Genomic DNA, 23,534 nt, shown 5'->3' with positions numbered 1-23,534 from the left:
CAGCCTCCTGAGTAGCTGGGACTACAGGCACGTGCCACCATGCCCAGCTAATTTTTTGTAGTTTTAGTAGAGACGGGGTTTCACCATGTTGACCAGGATGGTCTTGATCTCTTGACCTTGTGATCCACCCACCTCGGCCTCCCAAAGTGCTGGGATTACGGGCTTGAGCCACCGCGCCCGGCCTGTATCAATTTTCTATGTCTGCTGTAACAAATCACCTTAAACTTGGTGGTATAAACAAAGAAAATTTAACTTTTCATAGGTCATAACTTCAAAATCAAGTTATTGTTGTGCTGGTTCATTCTGGAATCTGAGGAAGAATCATTTCCATGCCTCTGTCCTGGCTTCTGGTGCTTGTTGGCAGCCCTTTATGCTCCTTGGCTTGCTTGTGGACGTATCCCTGCCTCTGCCTTCATGTGGCCTTCCTCTCTGGGTTATTTTCTGTGTTTTTCATCTCACCCTCCTTTCTTTTACAAGGACAGCAGTGATTGGATTTAGGTCCAAGAGCATCTTACCTTAATAATAACTGCAAAGACCCTATTTCCAAAGAAGGTCATATTCATATGTACCAGGTATTAGGAGTTGGATATATATATATATTTTTAGGTGCCACTATTCAAGCTGCTACAGTGAGTAAACCTCTTCCTACATTTGCAAATAAGCACTATGAAAGCACTTTTACTAAATGGAATAATAGCTATAGAATTTGACCTATATTATATGCATATAAACGTGATTCAGAGTTTAGTTACGTGTTTACTTTCTTTTCATGTGGTTTACAATTGATGTGGGATTCTTTTACTATAAAATTAGGCTGAACGCATATAGACAAGGTATAATTCGTGTCTCTAAATGGTGTGAGCAGCGTCTTAAATTCTGTGAAGATGTGCTGTTTAGCTCTTGACTTTTTAAACCTACATACTTAGGTATTTTTATAAGTTGAATGTTTATATGCATGGTTCCTTTTAATATGAATCATGTTTGTCTCCACTTAAAAGTTTAAAATTAGCGATCTAGTCTGATTTAAATTTGTGTGCCATAAGAAGAGATTTTATAAAAACTGAGAATGGCTGATAGAAGGAGGTTAAGTGATCAAAAGTAAGAAGGGTCATCCTGGGTATGAACAGACAGCCACTTTCAGAGGAGTGCTGGCCCAGCCTCCAGACATGTGGTTTGGAGGGAAACTGGTAAGAGCATTCGTTACTGCTTCCTTCCCATTTTGAGATGAACACAATGAGGAATTTAGTTCTTTGTATTATTAGGAAAGTAAAACAACACTGATACAGGTGTAATATTGTTTCTTGAATTTAACTGTGCTATAGATGCATATGTCTCCACTAAAACATAGCTCCACAAGTGCCGGAACTGGCTAGGTGCAGTGGCTCACACCTATAATCCCAATACTTGGGGAGTCCTAGGTGGTTAGGGATCACTTGAGGCCAGGAGATGATGACCAGCCTGGGGAACATAGTGAGACCCCCATCTACAAAAAATGAAAAAATTAGCCAGGCTTCATGTCATGTACCTATAGTCCCACCTACTCAGGAGGCTGAGGTGAGAGGACCATTTGAGCCTAGGAGTTCGAGCCAGCAGTAAGCCATGATAGGGTCACTGCACTCCAGCCTGGGCAACAGGGCAAGATTCTGTCTCTAAAAATAACCGAAACCAAACCAAACAAACAAAACAAGTGGTTGACCCATGCTGGTTTTATTCTGATTCAGAACCATTCCTAGCTTTTGTAGGTAGTAAGTACACAACGTGTATTTGTCAAGTGAATAAACTCAGTATATAATAGATGCTTTTGAAATGGATGTGGCATTTCAAGATGTGTCTCATTCTTTTCAATGGATGTTTGCTATTCTGTGATAGATATGTCATAATTCATTTGACTAGTTCTGTGTTCTCCCCTTAGGGACATTTAGGCTATTAAGAGTTTTTCAGGCCAGGTGTGATGGCTCACACCTGTGATCCCAGCACGGGAGGCCAAGGTGGGGGGATCACATGAGGTCAGGCATTTGAGACCAGCCTGGCCAACATGGCAAAACCCCATCTCTACTAAAAATACAAAAATTAGCTGGGTGCGGTGGTGGTTGCCTGTAAGCTACCTGGGAGGCTGAGGCAGGAGAACTGCTTGAACCTAGGAGGTGGAAGTTGCAGTAAGCCAAGACTGAGCCACTGTACTCCAGCCTGGGGCGACAGAGAGAGACTCGAGATATCTTAAGGAAAAAAAAAAGTTTTTCACACTAACAAAGCTACCATGACACACCTTGTTTGTTTGTGTATGTTTATATGTCTTTGGTAGTTTGCAGTGTTAATTTCCTTAATTAATGGCTATATTCTTAGCCATTAATGAAGTTAAGCACATTTTACTTATAAAGTTAAGCACATTTTACTTTATTTTTATTTTTTTATATATGTATATTTTATTGCACTTCAGGTTCTGGGGTACATGTGCAGAACATGCAGGATTGTTGCATAGGTACTTACATGGCAGTGTGGTTTGCTGCCGCCATCCCCATCACCTGCATCTGACATTTCTTCCCATGTTATCCCTCCCCAACTCCCTACCCCCTGCTCTCCCTCCCTCAGTCCCCCACAACAGACCCCAGTGTGTGATGCTCCCTTCCCTGTGTCCATGTGTTCTCATTGTTCAACACCCACCTATGAGTGAGAACATGTGGTGTTTGATTTTCTGTTCTTTATGTCAGTTTGCTGAGAATGATGGTTTCCAGATTCATCCATGTCCCTACAAAGGACACAAACTCATTGTTTTTTATGGCTGCATAGTATTCCATGGTGTATATGTGCCACATTTTCCCTGTCCAGTCTATCATCAATGGGCATTTGGGTTAGTTCCAAGTCTTTGCTGTTGTAAACAGTGCTGCAGTGAACATATGTGTGCATGTGTCTTTATAATAGAACGACTTATAATCCTTTGGATATACACCCAGTAATGGGTTTGCTGGGTCAAATGGAATTTCTATTTCTAGGTCCTTGAGGAATCACCACAGTGTCTTCCACAATGGTTGAACTAGTTTACATTACCATCAACAGTGTAAAACCGTTCCTATTTCTCCACGTCCTCTCTAGCATCGTTGTCTCCAGATTTTTTAATGATCTCCATTCTAATTGGCGTGAGATGGTATCTCAATGTGGTTTTGATTTGCATTTCTCTAATGACCAGTGATGGTGAGCATTTTTTCATATGTTTGTTGGCCTCATGTCTTTTGAAAAGTGTCTGTACCTGTCCTTCTTCCACTTTTGAATGGGTTTGTTTGTTTTTTCTTGTAAATGTGTTTTAGTTCTTTGTAGATTCTGATTATTAGCCCTTTGTCAGATGGGTAGATTGCAAAAATTTTTTCCCATTCTGTTGGTTGATGGTTCACTCTTAACGATTATTTCTTTTGCTGTGCAGAAACTCTGCCGTTTAATTAGATCCTATTTGTCTATTTTGACTTTTGTTGCCATTGCTTTTGGTGTTTAAGTCATGAAGTCCTTGCCTATGCCTATGTCTTGAATGGTTTTACCTAGGTTTTCTTCTAGGGTTTTCATGGTGTTAGGTCTTATGTTTAAGTCTTTAATCCATCCGGAGTTAATTTTAGTGTAAGGTGTCAGGAAGGGGTCCAGTTTCTGTTTTCTGCACATGGCTAGCCAGTTTTCCCAACACCATTTGTTAAACAGGAAATCCTTTCTGCATTGCTTGTTTTTGTCAGGTTTGTCAAAGATCAGATGGTTGTAGATGTGTGGCATTGCCTCCGAGGCCTCTATTCTATTCCATTGGTCTATATCTTTGTTTTGGTATCAGTACCATGCTGTTTTGATTACTGTAACTTTGTAGTACAGTTTGAAGTCAGGTAGTGTGATGCCTCTAGCTTTGTTTTTTTTGCTTAGAATTGACCTGGCTATATGGGCTCTCTTTTGCTTCCATATGAAGTTTAAGGTGGTTTTTTCCAGTTCTGTGAAGAAGGTCATAGGTAGCCTGATGGGGTAGCATTGAATCTATAAATTACTTTGGGCAGTATGGCCATTTTCACAATATTGATTCTTCCTAACCAGGAGCATGGAATGTTTTTCCATCTGCTTGTGTCCAGTTAAGCACGTTTTAAAATACATTATTGAAATAGTTTTCCAGTATAACTGACCTATGTTTTCCTAAATACATTTAAAGTACTTTTATTTTGCCGGGTGCAGTAGCTCAGACCTGTAATTCCAACACTTTGGGAGGCCGAGGTGGGCAGATCGCCCGAGGGCAGGGGTTCACAACCAGCGTAGCCAGCATGGTGAAACCCTGTCTCTACTGAAAATACAAAAAATTACCCTGGTGTGTTGGCACATGCCTCTAATCCCAGCTACTTGGGAGGCTGAGACAAGAGAATCACTTGAACCCAAGAGGTGCTGGTTGCAGTGAGCTGAGATTGCGCCACTGTACTCCAACCTGGGCAACAGTGTGAGACTCTGTGAAAATAAAATAAAGTACTTTAATTTTTTGTTTTATTTTTATTATTTAGAGAAAGATTCTTGCTCTGTTGCCCAAGCTAGAGTGCAGTGGTCTGATCATAGCTCACTGTAGCCTGAAACTCCTGGGCTCGAGCAGTCCTCTAGTGCCAGCCTCTAGAATAGCTGGGACTATAGGTGTACCCCATCACACCGGGTTAATTTTTAAGTTATTTTTTGTAGGTCTTGCTATGTTGCCCAGGCTGGTCTTGAACTCCTAGCTTCAAGCGATCCTCTCACCTTGATTTCACAAAATGTTGGAATTACAGGCATGAGCCACTGTTTCTGGCCTAAAATGCTTTTAAATTTGTTTCTCCTTGAATCAGTGAAAATTCTTTGCTACAGAGTTTTGAAAAAAAGTATCAGAAGGAATGTGTATGCACATACTGTTTTGATTTCCCCTGTGGGATGGTTCTTGGCTAATTCCTTGAAAGGAAGTATCAGAACCTGTCTATCCATTGCATAGCAAGGCTGGGAAGGAAAGCAGTAGCCACAGGATAGGCTATGATTGGAACACTGAATAAGAAACAAGGAAGAATTCCTCCCATGCCCAAGAGAGGTGCATAACCTTACGGTGGCCATATGTCTGTTTGCCTAGGAAAGTCCTGGTTTATGCCTGTTGTCCTGATGTATTTATTATTAGCATCCTCTTTCAGTCCCAGTTTATCAATAGCTTATGTGGTCACCCTACGTAATCTTTCAGCTCTTTTTTTCCTTGTCTGTAGAGAGAGAACAGTGCCTGATATGTAGTAAATGCCATATAAGTGTTTGCTGTCACTGTTGTTAATATGATTACTTGACCTATCTGCAACCCTTATCTTTTCTTCCTTCTTCCATTATTTCTTCTCTTGGCCTCCTGGTTACCATTTTCTTGGTTCTCTTCCTACTTGTAGCTGTTCCTTCTCAGTTTCCCACTTAGATCTTTCTCATTTTCCTAACCTCCCAACAGTAGAGTACCCCAGGTCCCAGTCCCTGTTGTTTTCTCTGTCTGATTAGTCTTGTGATAATGCCATCTATCTCCTGTTGACTTCCAAATTTGCCTTCAGCCCCACCTTTTCAGTGAATCCCAGACTCATTTCTGTAGTAAGTGTCTAATGAGTGTCTTAACAGAACATGCACAAAACCACTCTGTATTCTTGCCTCCATTCTGTACCCCACCAGCCTGTTCCAGCCCAGTAAATGGTACCACCATTCTTACAGAAAAACCTAGCATCATCTTTGAGTCCTTTCTGACAGATTCTATATCTATATCCAGTTTATCTGCAAATCGTATAAGCTGTCCTTTGGAGGTAAACACAGATCTGGCCACTTTACACCTCTACTCCAGTCACCCTTGTTCAAGCTGCCATTTTCTTTTCATGATTTATCGCAATAGCTTCTTAAGTAGTCTCTTTGATTTCACCCTTGAGCTATAGTCCAATCTCTGACAGCAGCCAGTATTACTTTTCATATGAAAGTCAAAACATTTTACTCATTTGTCTCAAACCCTCTAGTGTTTTCATTTCACTTGAATAAAATCTGAAGTCCTCACAGTGACCTGTAAGCCTCTGCCTACTTCCCTGTTAATTTTCTGAACTCATTAACCGCTCTCTCTTCTGTTTGTTGTGTAGCCACACTGGCTGTTTTGCTGTTCCTCAGACATGTTATAGTACTCTCACCTCATTGCCTTTAACTTAAGTGTTCTCTCTGCCTGGAATGATATTCTAGATCACAGCATGGCTCACTCCCTCAGTTGATCCAGGATTCCCTTTTCTAGTGTCATATTGTGTGTGGAGCCTTCTCTGTCTATCTTATGCAGTATCACATCCTCCCCTCCAACTCCTGCTGTTACCAGCCCCCTTCATTTTTCTTCAGAGTTCATATCACCTTTGATGTATTATGTTTTCTTACTTGTTGGTGGTCAGAACTTCAAGAAACTGCCAGCCCTGTGAGAGCCTGGGATTTGATCCTCAGCTCCCAACACAATGTGTGGCACGTTGTAGGTGCTCAGTTAGTATTTGTAGATTAAATGGGCTGGTGTGAGTGAACCTGGGGAAGATTCTTATGGCAGTTTTAGCAGTTTAATAGTAGAACATGGGCTATGGAAATCACCCTCTTTTATTCTAGTTTTGCTTCTACAGATTATTCTTTGCTGTAGAAGAGGTGAGAAATGAAATTGGGGTTTAGGATATTGGTAGGTTAACAGTAGATAGAGGGGAAAGGAAGTAAAAATGGAAGTAACAGTCCAGACTGGGAAGTTAGAACTTGAAGTGAGTTGGTTACCTACCTGTTTATGGGCAGCCTTCCATTTCTAAGTTTGGAAAGGAAAAGAGCCAATTTTTAAATGCCCATTTTTAGTTAAGCAGTATAGCGAATACTTAACAATATCATTTAATCTTCACAATAGCCCTTTCAAGTAAGAATCATTACGTTCATCTTTTAGGTGAGGAAATTGAGGCTTAAGAGATTAAATAACCTTCACAGGATCATATAGCAATTAAGCAGGATATGTGGGTCTGCCTGCCTCCAAAATACACGCTCTTTACTTCATAGCACCTAAAGGGGGAGTCTGTGTGCAGTAGTTCACATTTCATGTGGAGCTGTAACGTATGGAAAACTTTTGTTTTACTCCTTGTAACAAACTTTTGAAAGTAGCTCTCATCTCAGCTTTGCAAGTAATTAAATTTGTTGTCGGTGATGAGTGACTTGCTGCAAATCCTTCAGCTATAAAGTGGCAGAGGTAGGGCTTCAAGCAGATCTTCCTCATTTAAAAATCTGACATTTTTCTGTATTCCACAAATTTAAAACAAGGAAGTTCTCAATAGCATTTATAAATTATATTTGGCATAAACATGTCATAATAAAATTATATAGCTGTAAAGAGTCTTAAAGAGGTCATGAAGAGCAAACTCCTCGTTTATAGCTGAGAGCCAGGGAAGAGGTTTTCTCATCTAGGAGCAGTCAGCTAGTTGTTTGTATAGCTGGGCTAGAATCTAGCTTTTATTACTAAAGAGTTTATGTTTAATCTGACTGGGTCTTTCAAAACTCTTTTATTCCTTCTTGCATTCACATATTTCAAATTTGAAAGCTACAAGAATTATTTTTCCTTTCATCCGTATCTCCCAGTAACCCAGTTCAGCTTTCCACAGATAAAGTTAATCAGTTTCTTGTGTATCTTTCCAGAGATATTTTGTGCACATAAAACAAATACATAAACTGTGGATATTTATTTAACAACATACCTTGCAGATTACTCCATATTAATACATGAAGTCATTCCTTTTTTTAGTGGTTATATTCATATTGAATGAACATTTTATAATTTAACCAGCCATTTGCTGAATGACACTATCCTTGCTGAAGGACATTGTGTTACCAATCTCTTAAAGACAATTCACTGTGAACAACCTTGTACATGTCATTTCCTACATGTGCACACCTATCGGCAGGATAAATTTCTAGAATTGAAATTGCTGGATCAAAGAGTATCTTTGTGTATTAAAAAAAAAAAATGACCTACGTATACCTTTATTCTTAACTTACAAATGGGGCATTTTCATTTTAATGAAACGACTTTACTTTTCTATTTGACAGCAGTTTATAATTTAAAAAATAACAAATCACTTATTTTGAGGGGTACCAGGATTTATTTATTTATTTTGAGACGTAATCTCGCTCTTATCACCCAAGCTGGAGTGCAGTGGCACGATCTCCCCTCACTGCAACCTTCGCTTCCTGGATTCAAGCAATTCTCCTGCCTCAGCCTCCTGAGTAGCTGGGGCTACAGGCATGTGCCACCACACCCAGCTAATTTTTTGTATTTTTAGTAAAGACGGGGTTTCACACCCAGCTAATTTTTTGTATGTTTAGTAGAGACAGGGTTTCACTGTGTTACCCAGGATGGTCTCGATCTCCTGACCTTGTGATCTGCCTGCCTCAGCCTCCCAAAGTGCTGGGATTACAGGCATGAGCCACTGCCCCTGGCCCAGGATTTTTTTTTTTTTTTAAACTGGTGCAGGCTGTATGCTATGTTAGTATGGCAGGTTAAAGAAAGTGTAATAGAAGCACTGCATTGGAGTTAGACCTGATTTGAATCCAGTTCCATGTTGTGACCTTTGGCAGGTTATTTAACTGTTGAGCCTCAATAGTCTCATCTGTAAAATGGTAGGCGCCTATGATCTCAGCTACTCGAGAGGCTGAGGCAAGAGAATTGCTTGAACCAGGGAGACAAAGGCTGCAGTGAGCCGAGATTGCACCACTGCACTCCAGACTGGGTGACAAAGCAAGGGACTCTGTCTCAAAACAACAACAACAACAACAACAACAACAACAACTACTACTCCTCCTCCTCCTAGCCTTACCAATATGGTTGTCTGGAACTATTGTATCTCATCACATTTTCCCCCATACATTTTAGTATATCTGAAATTGAGATGCCTCATAATCAAAGGCATGTCATAGATGTATTGGTAACATTTTTTTCCCCTCTTTTTCTTCTTTTTTTAGGGGGGATGGGGGGACAGGGTCTCCTCTGTTCACCCAGGCTGGAGTACAGTGGCGCAATCACCGCTCACTGCAGCCTTGACTTCCCGAGCTTTGGTGATCCTTCCACTTCAACCTCCCACATAGCTGGGACCACAGGCATGTGCCACTATGCTCAGCTAATTTTTGTATTTTTCGTAGAGACTGGGTTTCACCATGTTTCCCAGGCTGGTCTTGAACTCCTGAGCTCAAGTGATCCACCTACCTTGGCCTCCGAAAGCGCTAGGATTGTAGGTGTGAGCCCCTGCATCTGGCCATTTTTTATCCTGGCTCATAAAATAATGACGATCTTACAATCAGTGGCATCTTAGGTTTGATGAAAAAGGGTAAATTCACATACTGGGACAAGTGAACTGTTCTAGGGCATGGTCTAGGCTGAAATTTAGTGTGACAGGAAAAGCTCAGGCTAGGGAGTGGGGCGAATGGGTTTTTAGAGGGATAGGTACAGTTAAGGAATTTTCATTCTAGATCAGCAGTCAGCACAGTAGAATACAGGAGCAGGTATTACCAAAAATCCTGGGTATATGGAATTGGAATTTTGGAGAATTGTTGGTGGGTAATAAGACTTTGGCCCACGGTTGAGATTTAGAAACTGTGTACTCATTTACTGCAGGAAGGCTTTATAAGAAGGGAGCTGTGAGAGAAAATATTTGCAAATCATCTGGGCGCATGATGCGTGCCTGTAGTCCCAGCTACTAAGGAGGCTGAGATGGCAGGATCCCTTAAGCTTAGGAGTTTGAGACCAGCCTGGACAACACTGAGATCCCATCTCTATAAATGAAGGAATGAATGAAAACCATTTTTAAAAAATTTGTAAATCATATTTCTGATAACGGATTTGTATACAGAATATATAAAGTACTCTTTTACATCCAATGATAAGATAAAATTTAATAAGGGGCAATGATTTGAATAGCCATTTCTAAAAAGAAGATATACAGATAGCCAGTAAGCGCACAAAAAGGTACTCAACATCTCGCTAGGGAAATGCACATTAAAACTGCAGTAAGAGACTATTTTACGTCCGTAGGATGTTGGTTGTTAAGAAAAAAAAAATAATTTTTTTATTTTTATTTTTAAGGGACAGGATCTTACTTTGTAGTCCAGGTTGGAATGAACATCAAATAACTTAGAAACAAACTTTTGTGATAGAACCAGTGTTTGTAAGTTGACTTTGTACTGTACTTTCTGCTGGTACATGCCAGGCGCATTCATTTGTAACTAAATACTATACATGAGGTAATACATATATATTAGCTGAAACTGCATAGAAGGCAAATGGAAGCCACACGGTTGTTTTAGGTAGTCTGAGACAATTGGCAACACTGAAGACCTCACTACATTTTGTTAAAAAGAAACTAAAAGGATTACTGGATTTAGTGTAGATTTTATTATTCTGCATTAGAGTTCTGGGGATTAAATTATAGACATCTATAATTGTACATGTTAGATTAAATGAAATACTAATTTCAGTCAGAAAAAAATGTGCATTTCAGTGAAGGGATATCAAGCATACTGGAAACATTGGACAAAAAAATAGAGGAGGATGTTGCAGGGAACAAAGGTTCTCTGTGACGTGACAGCTGCTGCTAAAAAGTGACACAAGGAGGAGCCCAGCTCTGGCTCACAGCTGCCTGAAGTTGCTGCAGTCTTCTCTAGTGTTACCAGAGGAATTTGCTCTGCTCTTGTTTTAGAAAATGGAGGCTACCAATGGCTGACGAGGTCCTTATTCTCCTTGAGGAAACTAATTCTTCTCTCCCCACTACGGTCATCACAATTAGTGTGTTTTTCAGTAGCTGATACTTTGAGATCTATTTGCAAGTATATTACTTAGCTTCAGGAAAGTTCTAAAAACCTTAAACATGTAAATCTAGTTTTATATGTCCTGAGACATACATTTAACATATTAACTGGAACTCTAATTCATTTTAGCTTTTGTTGAAACCCAAAAGACAGAATAAAACAGTAGGTGCCAAGTTATCCTCGTATTCCAAGAACTTGCACAGTGGGTAGGCTTAAACTGGTTTTGCACACTTAGCCCATACCTACCTCTAGGGAATGAAAGTGTTGAGAGTTAAGGGTTCTAAGACAATGTTTTTGTCAAAAGCTATTAGTGTTGTAAGTTCAGTGTCCTTTCCTGCTTCCACACATAGTGGAGGAGAGGAGAAGGATGCTTCTCCTTAAGCCCCTTTCATTTAAGCCAAATGATGAGGGAGGCTTGAATGGAGTCATTCTGAGAATTGAATGTGTATCCCCTGGAGTTTGGGAAATGAAAGATTTAGTATACAAACCTATGGATTTAGTAGCCCTGCGGCAGCAGAGCGCAGGGAAGGCTGTGTTAGCACTCTGTACTTGGAAAGACATTAGTGTTCCCTTGAGCTGCTGGGTGAAACCAGCTTAAAGCCCTCTAGAAAGGGACACTGTGCTTGGCCACCTAGAGGGTGATGTGAACCAGGAAGGAGGTACCCATGGAAGCCCGGAGATTAAGGACTGGAGTTGTAAATGGCCAGGTCTCACTCAAGTCCTGGGAATTGTATGTGGAGGGCCCTCAAGAGAAAGTTGGTATGAACATCACACTTAATTGGTATGGCCTTTTGACACCCCCATAGCTTTTCCCACTCCTTCACTTCCCATCCAGAAGGAGTCAGAGACAGCCTTGTTGGGGGTAGAAGAGATAGAGTGGGGAGAGAGAGATGATGACAGGACCCCTCGCCCCCCAGCCCCTTACATCCCCAAGCCCAACTAGACTTCTCAGCTCCATCAGGGAAGGGGAGAAGCTTTAATTTAGATGAGTATTGATTAGTGCAAATAAGAAGTTGTTGAAACTATAGTGTTTGTGGGGCTGAAGGATATTTAAACTTTGTTTTTTTCCTGTTCGTGTAGATGGGTTCTCTCTATGTTGCCAAGGTGGGTCTCAGACTCCTGGGCTCGAGCAGTCCTCCTGCCTCTGCCTCCCAAAGTGCTGGGATTACAGTCATGAACTATTTTGTGTGGCCTGAGCTATATTTATAGTCAAAGAATGATTTTTAAAAAATTATGAGACTTGCCTTAGATTTGATTCAGGAACAAAGAAAAACTTTTCCTATAGAGGGACTTGAAAGTTTTATGCATGTACCCATCGAGTTTAACTCAATGTATCAATAAAATAAACAAGTATTTTTATGTATTTATTTTCAAGTTGAGACAGTCCAAACTGTTGTCACCTTAAGGGTAAGAGAGTATTGAGATAGTTTTCTGGCTGCAATGTTGAAGGCATTGCAAAGAAAGCAAGATGTGATTTGTGCTTTATCAGCTATAATTTATTAAGGGCCTACTGTGTGTCATCTGTTGTGCTTTGTACTCCACATAGAGTATTTATAACTTTTCACAACAGTCCTGCAAAGTTGATGTGATTTCCATTTCATAGACAAGGAAACTAAGGTTCAAAGAGGTTAAGTGGGCTGCTCTAGTTTCCCATAGCTGGCAAAAATGATAGACCTGTGTCCAGGTCTCTGACTTACACCTCAGATTCCCTCAACTCTGCTGCCTCCCTAGGCAGCCGCAGACACCAGAGATACAGTGGTGGTACAGGGACAGGGTAACTTCAGCCAATGCTTCTGTCTTGGAAGAGGAGAATGGAGGCTACATAGCAGTCACTGGGGACCTGTGGCCCTTAGATCTCGAGGGACAACTTTGTGAGCTTCCCTCTAACCCCTGCGAGTGGGAGCAGTTCCTTGCATCTGCTCCCTGGGAAGTTTTTCCTTTTCCCTTATCCTTCTTCACTCCCATATCTGAGTGGGCATTGGAATATGCCTTCCTTAAACTAGCCATTCTTGCCCTTTTCTGTTGAGGAAATGGGGTTAGAGATGTGTTAATCAATTCACCCAAGGACTCAAACAACTAGCAAGCAGGTAGGATATCTTCTGGATTTGGATCTCAGGCTCTCTGACACCAGAGCCCTTGTGTTTTTTCTTCTCATCATATTATCTCCAGTAAAGACATAAATGCAACTATTTTTAATAGGAAGCTGGTTATGAAATTTCATTTTTGGTTTATCATAATTTAAAAAACGTACATGTTTTATGGATACAAGTAATAATAGGGAAATGCTTAAACTGGAGGGGAGCAGAGAATCACAGAATTTTGCCCCTAGAATGTTTTATAACCTGATACCTGTGTGTAGTATGGGGGTAAGGGGTGAGCTGAGCAGGAGATCAAGAAGGAGAAGAAAAGAAAGTAAATTTGTTAGTCTTTTTTTTTTTTGGTGGTATGTTTACTCCTTGTTCTATAGGCCAATAAGGAATGAGAAATTTGAAATTTTATGAAATTTTTTTTTTTTTTTTTGAGACAGAGTCTCACTCTGTCACCCAGGCTGGAGTGCAGTGGTGTGATCTCGGCTCACCACAACCTCTGCCTCCCAGGTTCAAGCGATTCTCTTGCCTCAGCCTCCTGAGTAGCTGGAATTACAGGTGCATACCACCACACCTGGCTAATTTTTGTATTTTTAGTAGAAACGGGGTTTCGCCATGTTGTCCAGGCTGGTCTCAAATTCCTGAGCTCATGAATCCACCTCCCTTGGCCACCCACAGTGCTGGGATTACAGGTGTGAGCCATCACTGAATTTTATTAAATAGCAGGAATTATAGAGCATGAACATTAGGATCAGGAGCATCAAAACATTAGGAACAGACCTGGATTTAAGTTGTAGTGGTCTTATTTATTAGCTGGGTGACCTTCAGGAAGTAAAGTGATTTTGTGACTTATTTTCGAAAAGTCAATAGACGGGAATTCTATCAAAAAAGTTACTGTAAGAATTAAAGGAGAAAATATAGTTATGAAGTAATAAAATGACGTTATAATCTGTCTGTCACATGGCAAATGCGCCATCAGCAGTGATGGCTGTAATTATGATGAAGGATATCTCACTTTCTCTTTTTTTAAACTTTTATTTACTTACTTATTTTTGAGACAAAATCTTGCTCTGTCGCCCAGGCTGGAATGCAGTGGTGCAATCTCGGCTCACTGCAATCTCCACCTCCTGGGTTCAAGTGATTCTCCTGCCTCAGTCTCCTGAGTAGCTGGGATTACAGGCATGCACCATCATGCCCGGCTAATTTTTGTATTTTTGGTAGAGGCAGAGTTTCACCATGTTGGTCAGGCTGGTCTCGAATTTCTGACCTCAGGTTATCTACTCGCCTCAGCCTCCCAAAATGCTGGGATTACAGGTGTGAGTCTCATGCCTCAGCCTCCTGAGTAGTTGGAATTACATACGTCTGCCACCACGCTGGGCTAATTTTTATATTTTTAGTAGAGATGGGGTATCACCATGTTGGCCAGGCTGGTCTTGAACTCCTGACCTCAGGTGATCCACCCACCTTGGCCTCCCAATGTGCTAGGATTACAGGCGTGAGCCACCACACCTGGCCTACACCTATCTCACTTTTGATGGGATCAGCGGAAGGAGGAATGGAGGATGAGTGTGAGTGTGTTTTATATTTAGAGAGGCAGATTTGCAAAGTATAAGAAGCCTTGGTCAGGAAGCCCAGAAATGTCAGTTTCAGTACTGGACCCACCAATGATTTGATGTTTAAGCATTAAGTAGGTCACTTTACCTCTCTGACAAAGTCCCTGCCCTCATGGAATTTCTTTCTAGTTGGGTCAGGGAGGAAATGGACAATAAATGTAAAAAATAAAAGGCAAGGTAGATGAGATATATGTGTTGTTGAGAGAAAAGGAGGGAGGGAGAGGAGAGAAAAAAACTGGAAAATATTTTGAGCAAGAAAAAACATCAGGCTTCTACATGATGTAGTCTTGAGTAGAGTCAGGTGAAAGCTCAGGGTTAAAAAAGGATCCCTGTCTCTTTCCTTATGTGCTACCACCAGATTAAAAAAAATAATTTTAATGTGAAAATTGTCAAATATATACAAAAGTTCAGAGACCCTACAGTTGTACACTGCGCAGATTCAGGAGTTTTCGAGGTTTTCCTACACTTGTTTCATCTGTTTCCTTCCTCTCCTCTCCTTTTCCGTTCCCCCTTCTACACCCTATGGTTTTAGCGAACTCCTACTCCTACACAACTTTCCTGAGAGTGATGCTGTGCTCAGAAATGCCCTGCATTTGTTTACAACTCCCCAGTGGTACCTTAGATCTGGTGTATCCTTTTTCTATGCAAGGGTGGTAGACTTAACCGTTGTGCTGGATTCAGTTTCCCAGAATCTCCAGTAAATTACCAGTCCCAGTGTGTAGACCAGGCACCACTCTGTGGCAGTGTTTGGGAACTACACTTTCACCAATAGCTTGGTGTTAGGAGAAAGTGAGTTGTCACTCTTTACCACTGAATGCAGTGTGGAAGGGTAACTCATGCCCTTTTCTCTCCTTCCTTCCTTCTTTTCCTCCTTAATGTAGCTTCTTTGACTGAGGAGATACTGAGTTGGCAGTTCTCCTTAGGAGGCCAGCCCGACCTCCTGTTATACAATCTGGTGGCATGTAAGCAGGATTATCCTGCTTATCACAGCATAATATTCTACTTTTACATTATTAAGGGCTTCTAACAAACTTACCCAGACCAGTTTTTTCTTTTTTTTTTTTTTGGGTTGAGACGGGGTCTTGCTTTATTGCTCAGGCTGCAGTATAGTGGTGCCATCCTGGCTCACTGCAACCTCAACCTTTTGGGCTCAAGGAATCCCCCTAGCTCAGTCTCCCACCTCAGCCTCCTGAGTAGCTGGGACTATAGGCATGGGTCACCAAGCCTGGCTAATTTATTTTTTGTAGAGATGAGGGTCTCGCTCTGTTACCCAGGCTTGCCAGACCAGATTTTTTATCTCTGTTTGAATGGGATAGCTTCCCAAATCCTAAATGTTTCTCCATATCTCCAAACAACTTTAAAGAAACTGAAGTTCATTTGCCCCTCCATACTACAGGGAAGGCATGGGGGTATTCCCTGTCTTCTGTCTAGGATTCTTCTGCATACATTCTTTCATGTCCATCAGGAAACACATGCTCTCTCCATCCTCCACCCTTCCTTTCCCCTCAGTGTACTCTTTTGAACCCTTGGGTCCACCCTCCTTCTCTACCCTTGCCTGAACCACTACTGTCTAGCTCAATGCAATACTGTGCTTTTTTTTTTCCCCTTGCTTTCTGCTACAGAACATCCTTTCTAGGTTGTGGTTGGTAACTTTTTATAACTTCAGGAGAGAGACTGTTTTCTAGGAAATTGCTGAGGCCTTGTGTTTATAAATGAATGCACAACACAGTTCCTGTACATAACTGTAGTAATTAACTGCCTTAACTTCTCTTGCCTTCTGAACAAGCATGTATTGGCATTTCATGCTGTTTCTATTCTTTGGCTTGGCTATAGATTTAAAATGCCCCAATCCCTCTTGCCCCCAGTAATAGCTCAACTACTGATTGTTGTATAAAAGACCCTGGGCTCTGGAAGTATGGAGTACTTAGTAGGTGCTCCATACATGGTCATGAAACAAATGAATGAGTGAAATCAACAGAGCAGGACAATTGGCCGAAGGGTTTCAAGTAGGGAAGTGAGGCTTTGAATGGTGAACAACACAGATCCAACTGGAGGGCTTTGCATACTACATAAAGACTGGAGAGCTTTGCATACTTCGTAAAGAAACTGTGGAATCTTATAAGCAGCAGGGAGCCATTTAATTTACATATCCTATAGAAATATAATTCATATATGTACAAAAAGTGTATATATCTTAAATGTACAGCTTGATGATTTTTTACTTAAGTAAATTACCTGTGTAGTTGCTGCTCAGCTCCGGAGAATATTTCCAGAACTCCAGATGGGGGGCTTTCATCTTGATTCATAGCATTTGCATACCAAGTCCCAGAGGTCCTGTGGTTGGTCTGAAGTGTAACTACGACTGGAATTATTACAGTTACTCCTGAGCTTAGCAGTTCTTTATACTTGAATGAAAAACACCAATTCGGACCATTTAACTACATGACAAAAATAATAGTTATGATAGTGGTTGACATTTATTAATCAATAGCATACTTGATTTTATCTGTTTCACAGGATTTTGCTCCTATCACTGTTTAACAGATGCTGAAGATTAGACAGGTAAAGTGATTTGCCTCAGGTCCCACAGCCAGAGAGTAGCAGAGTTAGAATTAAACCCAGGAATGTTCATCAGTAGGATTGATTACTTATTGGTGATTTGTTGCCTCAAATATCTGGTGCCCAAGTTTACGTAACAAAAATGTCTTTTCGGTGGGAGATGATGCTTGTATTTGTTACCTGCATACAGTGAATGGTCATCTTAGGGATATTTTGACCTGTGGCTTATTAGAATTTTGAGAGGGAAAGAGATTTTTGTTTCTATGATAGACCCCAGAGAGTGATGTTTCATAGGAAGAAGAATCTTTCAATGTGGATGGCTCTTTACAACATACATGTAGCCAGTAGATGATGATCTCTGTAAACAAAGTATGAAGATAGGACACAGCAAAGATTAGGCATGAACCTAAATATCTAAAATCCCAACAATTAATTTGTCTTAAATATTAATGAGTGGAATAAATGCATGTAGCAATATGGCACAATTCTTGTAATATTAAGATTGTGTTTCAAGAGTTAAGACATCCAAAGGAATATCCATAACTAGTAGAGGTAAAACAGTTAAAGTTGCAACAATCTTATACCAACAGTCAAACCAACAATCTTTTGTACATGTTAATACCTTAATCTAATCTCACAATGCAAAGAACCGGCACATTTAAAGAATTCTTACTATTGTGCATGGCTTGGACATTTGTAAAAAATGTATTTAACATTTGTTTATTATATTTTTAGCTAAAACCGGTAGGGACAGTGTAGTACTTTGAGACATCAACTGGGAGTAGTCAGTGAAATTCAGGTTTTACGGGTTAAAAGCATGGCATGTGGAGAAACATGTTTCAAGAAACAAATCTTAAAAAAGTATAAAGCAAATGCTTTCTCCAATTTGCTTGTGAAAGACTGCTGATTCCTGTTGTTTAGAGTAATGGGTACAGATAATATTGTTGCCAGTACAGTTTATTTACTTTTGAAGTGGTGTGGGTGCCAAAAGGTAAGTTCAGGATTGTTTCGATGCCTGCTTATTTTTTTTTTTTTTTTTAGGCAAGTAAAGTGAATTGATACCTGTTAATTTTTAAATGGTGATAGAGCAGTGGAGGAGGAGATGGCTTCCTACTAAAAGTTACTGCTGTTGGTAAACGTTTCTTTTTTTTTTTTTTAAATTCCTTAATGTTTTATTCCTGGTACCACTACCACAATTTACAGGGCAATATACCTGATGTAATGAAAAGAAAAAGACAAAGCTACAACAGATAAAAGACCTCAGAAATGTACATCTAATTGACACTACATTGCGTTAATCAACAGCTGCACTTTTTGCAAACTGTGGCTATGACAGTCCTGAACAAGAAGGGTTTCCTGTTTAAGCGGCAGTAACTTTTCTGACTGTGGATCATCGCTCCTTCTGTGGCAGATTTTTACAGTTCCTCTAATGCATTTGGGACAACTGTCTCAAAGTCACTTGCAGCTTTCCTGACAACTCCTTGCTCTCTCTCCTGCTAAGAACTGTAGCCCTTTTCTGCTGCTTTTAGAACCCTCTGCCACATATCCACCACTTCCACCACCAGATCCATAACCACCACCATAGGGACTGCCCGAGCTTCTTCCACCAAAACTGCCCCCTTTCATGGGTCCATAATTTGATTGCTATTGTCCACTATAATTTCCAAAATCATTATAGTTCGTACCACCGCCAAAATTTTCTCCTTCATTGTAACCATCATATCCTCCACCATCGCCACCATATCCACCTCCTTGGTTTCCATATCCTGGTCCACCACCACCATAGCCACCTCTACTACTATAACCAGGACCACCGCCATAGTTGCCACCATCACCAAATCCATTATATCCACCATCACCTCCTCCATAACTACCTGTGCTGCGACCACCTCCACCACCATAACCTCCTCTTCCACCAAAGTTTCCACCACGGCCAAAATTACCTCTCCCACCTCCAAAGTTTCCTCTGCGACCCATAAAATTGCCAGATCCACCTCCACGACCTCTCTGTGATCCAGCAGACTGCATCTCTTGTTTAGAAAGGGCCTTTTTCACTTCGCAATTATGCCCAGTAATAGTATGGTATTTCTGAACAACAATTTTATCAACTGTATCACGATCATCGAAAGTTACAAAAGCAAATCCTCTCTTTTTTCCACTCTGCCTGTCTTCCATAACTTCTATGGTTTCAATCTTGCCATACTTTTCAAAGTAGTCTCTCAAATCATTCCGTATCTTCTTTAATACCGCCAACAAAAATTTTCTTCACTGTTAGATGGGCACCAGGCTTTACAGAATCCTCTCTAGAAACAGCTCTCTTTGGTTCCACTACACGCCCATCAACCTTGTGTGGTCGAGCACACATTGCTGCATCCACCTCTTCAACACAAGAATAAGTCACAAAACCAAAGCCCTTGGAACGTTGGTCTGGGGATCTCTCATTGCCATGCAATCTGTAAGTGTGCCCCATTTCTCAAAATGTCCTCTTAAACTATCATCGGTAGTTTCAAAGCTCAGACCACCAATAAACAGTTTTCTCAACTGCTCTGGCTCCTTTGGATCATGGCCCTCCATTTTGAGACTGGACTCACCTCTTCCAACTCGAGTTCAGTATCAGTAAACGTTTCTTTTGCACTTTGTTCAATAAATCATGCATTTAAGTGAAATATTTAAAAAAGAAATAGGATTATAGATATGGAATTCTGTGATTATTCTTTTAAATTTTAATTTTAATTAAAAAGAATTTTTTTTTTTTTAAAAGAGACAGGGTGTTATTCTGTCCCCCAGTCTGGAATGCAGTGTGGCATGATCATAGCTCATTGTAACCTCGAACTTCTGGGCTCAAGCAGTTCTTCTGTCTCAAGCAACTAGGACTACAGGTGTACCCCACCACGTCTGGCTAAGTTTTAAATTTTTTGTAGAAATGCGGTCTCGCCTTGTTGCCTAGGCTAGTCTGGAACTCCTGGGCTTAGGTGATTTTCACGAAGTGTTAGGATTACAGGTATGGGCCACCATGTCTAGCCTTAAAGTTATTCTTAAGATTTAAATAAAATGTGGAAGTGTCCTTCAAAAAAAATACATAAAGTCATGGTATCAGGCAGATTAGTACATCCCGTCCCCAAACCAGGGGTTTCTTTTCTGTCCTGTTCAGAGTGCTTATTTCTGAGTAGCTCTCTGGTATTTGCATAGGTCACCAGGAATGCTGTGTTCATAGAGCTAGGAACCCTTTTGCCTGAAGAAGGCTTAAACACCCTTGGTGCTGGTTCCTAGCATTAAGCTGTCTCCTTCCAGATCATTCCTTCAGATTTTGTGATGAGCCAGTGGGAAAATGGGCTTTGAGGAAGTCATTCCAAAGTAGGTCAAAGGAGATACTCAGAACAAAAGGAGGATGATGATGGTGTCTTAGTTAGTGCCCTTTTGTAAAAAGAAGGAAATGCACTGTCTCAGATTATTGTTGTTTTCTTTTTTAAACCTTTTCGTTTTTTGGAGACAGGGTCTCATCCTGTCACTGAGGCTAGAATGCAGTGGTATGATCGTGGCTGACTGCAGCCTTGATCCTCTAGGCTCAGACGATCCTTTCACCTCAGCCTCCTGTGTAGCCGATTATTTTAAACCCTTTTAAAGAAAACAGAAATGTAGGCTGAGATTCTTCCCTTCTTACTTGGATAATTTAACCATCCTTTTTTTTTTTTTTTTTTAAATGGTAATGACTTCAATAGTTGGGAGGCTTTGATCAAAGGAGAGAGAAATAGAATTTAAGATAAAAAACAACAAAAGATATCAGTGAAAGAATAAGTTTGAGGTTCCTACAAATGAAAAAATTCTGAAATGATATTTTCTTACCATAATATATAAGACAGTTGAAAGGGGAATAAAACAAAGTGTGAGAAAAGAAAGGTGGAAGACGGAATGTTCCAGGCCTCTTTGTGTTGTCTCCATTTCTTTCCAGCTATTTGTCTTCTTAGTACTGATGATTATAATCAGGTTGCTAATTCAAATAGATCTGATTAACTTACTGTGTTTTCTAACTTTTCTGGAGTTTGAGATCTAGATTCTTAACCTTAAATAATTATGAAAAAAATTGTAGTAGATCTTTTGCAATCTTGCATATTTCAGATATGAAAATTTAGAGAAACCTAGTACCTTTTCTTCACTTGAAGGTGCTCATAAGAGACTTCATTTGATGGGGAATTGACATATGGGATAAACCCTAGTACAGTGAAAATGTTTTGACTAGTTCTGGATAAGTGGAATTTGTTAAGCAGAGTTACATTGGTACATTAGTAGGCAGGTAATCATAAATTTTATTTTTCTGTTTATTCTTATTTCTGAGACAGGGTCTTGTTGTGTCACCGAGGCTGGAGTAGAGTGGCACAATCGTGGTTCATTGTAGCCCCAACCACCTGGGCCCAAGGGATCCTCCCACATCAGCCTCCCAAGTAGCAGAGACCACAGGTGTACACCATCATGTCAGCTAATTCTTTAATTTATTGTTTTTAGAGATACAGTCTTGATATGCTGCCCAGGCTGGTCTCAACGTCCTGGCCCCAAGTGGGCTTCCTGCCTCGGCCTCCCAAAGCACTAGGATTACAGGTGTGAGTTACCATGCCTTGCCATGAATTTTAAAATAAGGTTTTTTCTTTTCTTGCAGTCCTATTTTGTAACAGATTATGATCCAACCATTGAAGATTCTTACACAAAGCAGTGTGTGATAGATGACAGAGCAGCGCGGCTAGATAGTAAGTAAATTTCCTTTATTTGATAATTTGCATATCATATTTTTTAAAAAAGCAAGCTCTGATGTTTTGCTAGGTTAAATAATATGTTTGAAATATATGATCTGGAATATTAGCCCATGTCATTTCTAAGTTTTGATTGATGAGTCCTCATAATGGGCAATTTAAATATTCTTCAGTAAATGGAAAGTTAAACAGTATTTGTATTGATCTTGTTCTAGAGAAACAAGTCTCATCGTAGTTTGTTGAAGTTGTATTTACTGGGGCAACTGGAAAAAACATGTCAGGTCTCAACTCTTCCTACCTTTTGGCAAAGGTTAAAATGGATGAAATGAATATAGAAAAGGTTCAATATTTGTTACTTTACTTAGAATTTATAGCACAAAGGCTTTAACAAATACTGTTTTGTGTCTAAACATTCCACCTCTCCACAAATGAAAGCCCTGTTTTCTATCTAATATGTATGGTTCTTTTATTTACAGAGATCAAAAATTATATTAACACCTGCACTAAGTATGTTACTGGGGGGCGGTGATTATAACTCAGATTTCTTTCTTGAATTTACAGGTATCTTTTCAGTTTTTTCCTTGGAGGGGATAAAACATTCAAGTGATTTTAGAGGTTATGTGACTCCATCTGATTAAATGTGTTTGATATTTTTAAGCTTCTAATTAGTATGCTAATATATTCTAACCACAAACTCAACCAGTACTGATGAAGATAAACTCTGTAACTGTCTGCCATTAGAATATATTTGTCTTTAGTATTGAGAATAAAGTACTAAGACAGGAATGCCATTTCTGTATTATGCCAAGTATGAGGCTCTCTAGAGGACCCACATGAATTGGGTTTGCCCTTGCGGGGAAGCAGTTTATAAAATGAAAGCACAGGCATAATTACATTTGTTGTTTTTTCTTTAGTTTTAGATACAGCAGGACAAGAAGAGTTTGGAGCCATGAGAGAACAATATATGAGGACTGGCGAGGGCTTCCTGTTGGTCTTTTCAGTCACAGATAGAGGCAGGTTTGTATCAAATTAGAATGTAGATTCACCGTCTAGATCACTAGACTTTATTGAATTTGGACTTTGTGTTTTTTTTTATAGCAAAAGGAAAAATAAGAAAGTACTAAATGGGGCATGAGACTTGCTGAATTTTGATACTTGACGAAATTGATTAATTTTTTTTTGATTTTTTTTTTTTTAAGTTTTGAAGAAATCTATAAGTTTCAAAGACAAATTCTCAGAGTAAAGGATCGTGATGAGTTTCCAATGATTTTAATTGGTAATAAAGCAGATCTGGATCATCAAAGACAGGTGAGAAGGGATTTCACTCTTGGGAAACCAATCGTTTATAATAATATAAGCGAACTGATAGATTTAAGGAAATAATTCAAAGTCTGGTTAAAAATACTGTGTTCCATGCCACTTAAGTGTTTATATCTGAGTCTGGCACATTGTATTTACAGAAGTCATAACAGTGAAAAATAAAAAGAAGTAGATTTGCAGAAATTAAATTTTCAAATAGTTTTACACAGAATTTTAAGACTTTATAAGCCTGCAGGTGTTTGAACTAGCTTCATTCACATGTAAAAATTTCTTGGATACATCCAAAACTCTAACTTAGTTGGCTAATTTTAAAGTTACCCCTAAAGACCTCAGTTATTCATTGCCAATACTAAATTAACTTCATGTAGAGAATGGCTTTCATTTAAATTACAATA

General features: G+C 39.9%; 1 protein-coding gene and 1 pseudogene across 3 annotated transcripts in view; one reads left to right on the top strand and one right to left on the bottom strand.

Annotated features, from left to right (window-relative positions):
* Positions 1–23,534, top strand: part of RRAS2 (RAS related 2) — an 89,438-nt gene that overhangs the window by 49,519 nt on the left and 16,385 nt on the right. For all 3 annotated transcript variants that reach the window (XM_017525791.2, XM_017525790.2, XM_037737504.1), the window contains exons 2-4: positions 21,729–21,816; positions 22,734–22,836; positions 23,019–23,127. In XM_017525791.2, the coding sequence (XP_017381280.1) occupies positions 21,729–21,816; positions 22,734–22,836; positions 23,019–23,127 (300 nt within the window). The remainder of the gene's footprint in view (positions 1–21,728; positions 21,817–22,733; positions 22,837–23,018; positions 23,128–23,534) is intronic.
* LOC108302245 lies at positions 18,213–19,666 on the bottom strand (annotated as a pseudogene).

The sequence above is a fragment of the Cebus imitator genome, unplaced genomic scaffold, assembly GCF_001604975.1.
Source record: "Cebus imitator isolate Cc_AM_T3 unplaced genomic scaffold, Cebus_imitator-1.0 Scaffold39, whole genome shotgun sequence".
Taxonomy (NCBI): Eukaryota; Metazoa; Chordata; class Mammalia; order Primates; family Cebidae; genus Cebus; species Cebus imitator.
Note: the sequence above shows the minus strand (reverse complement) of the source record. Positions and strands in the feature narration are given on the sequence as shown.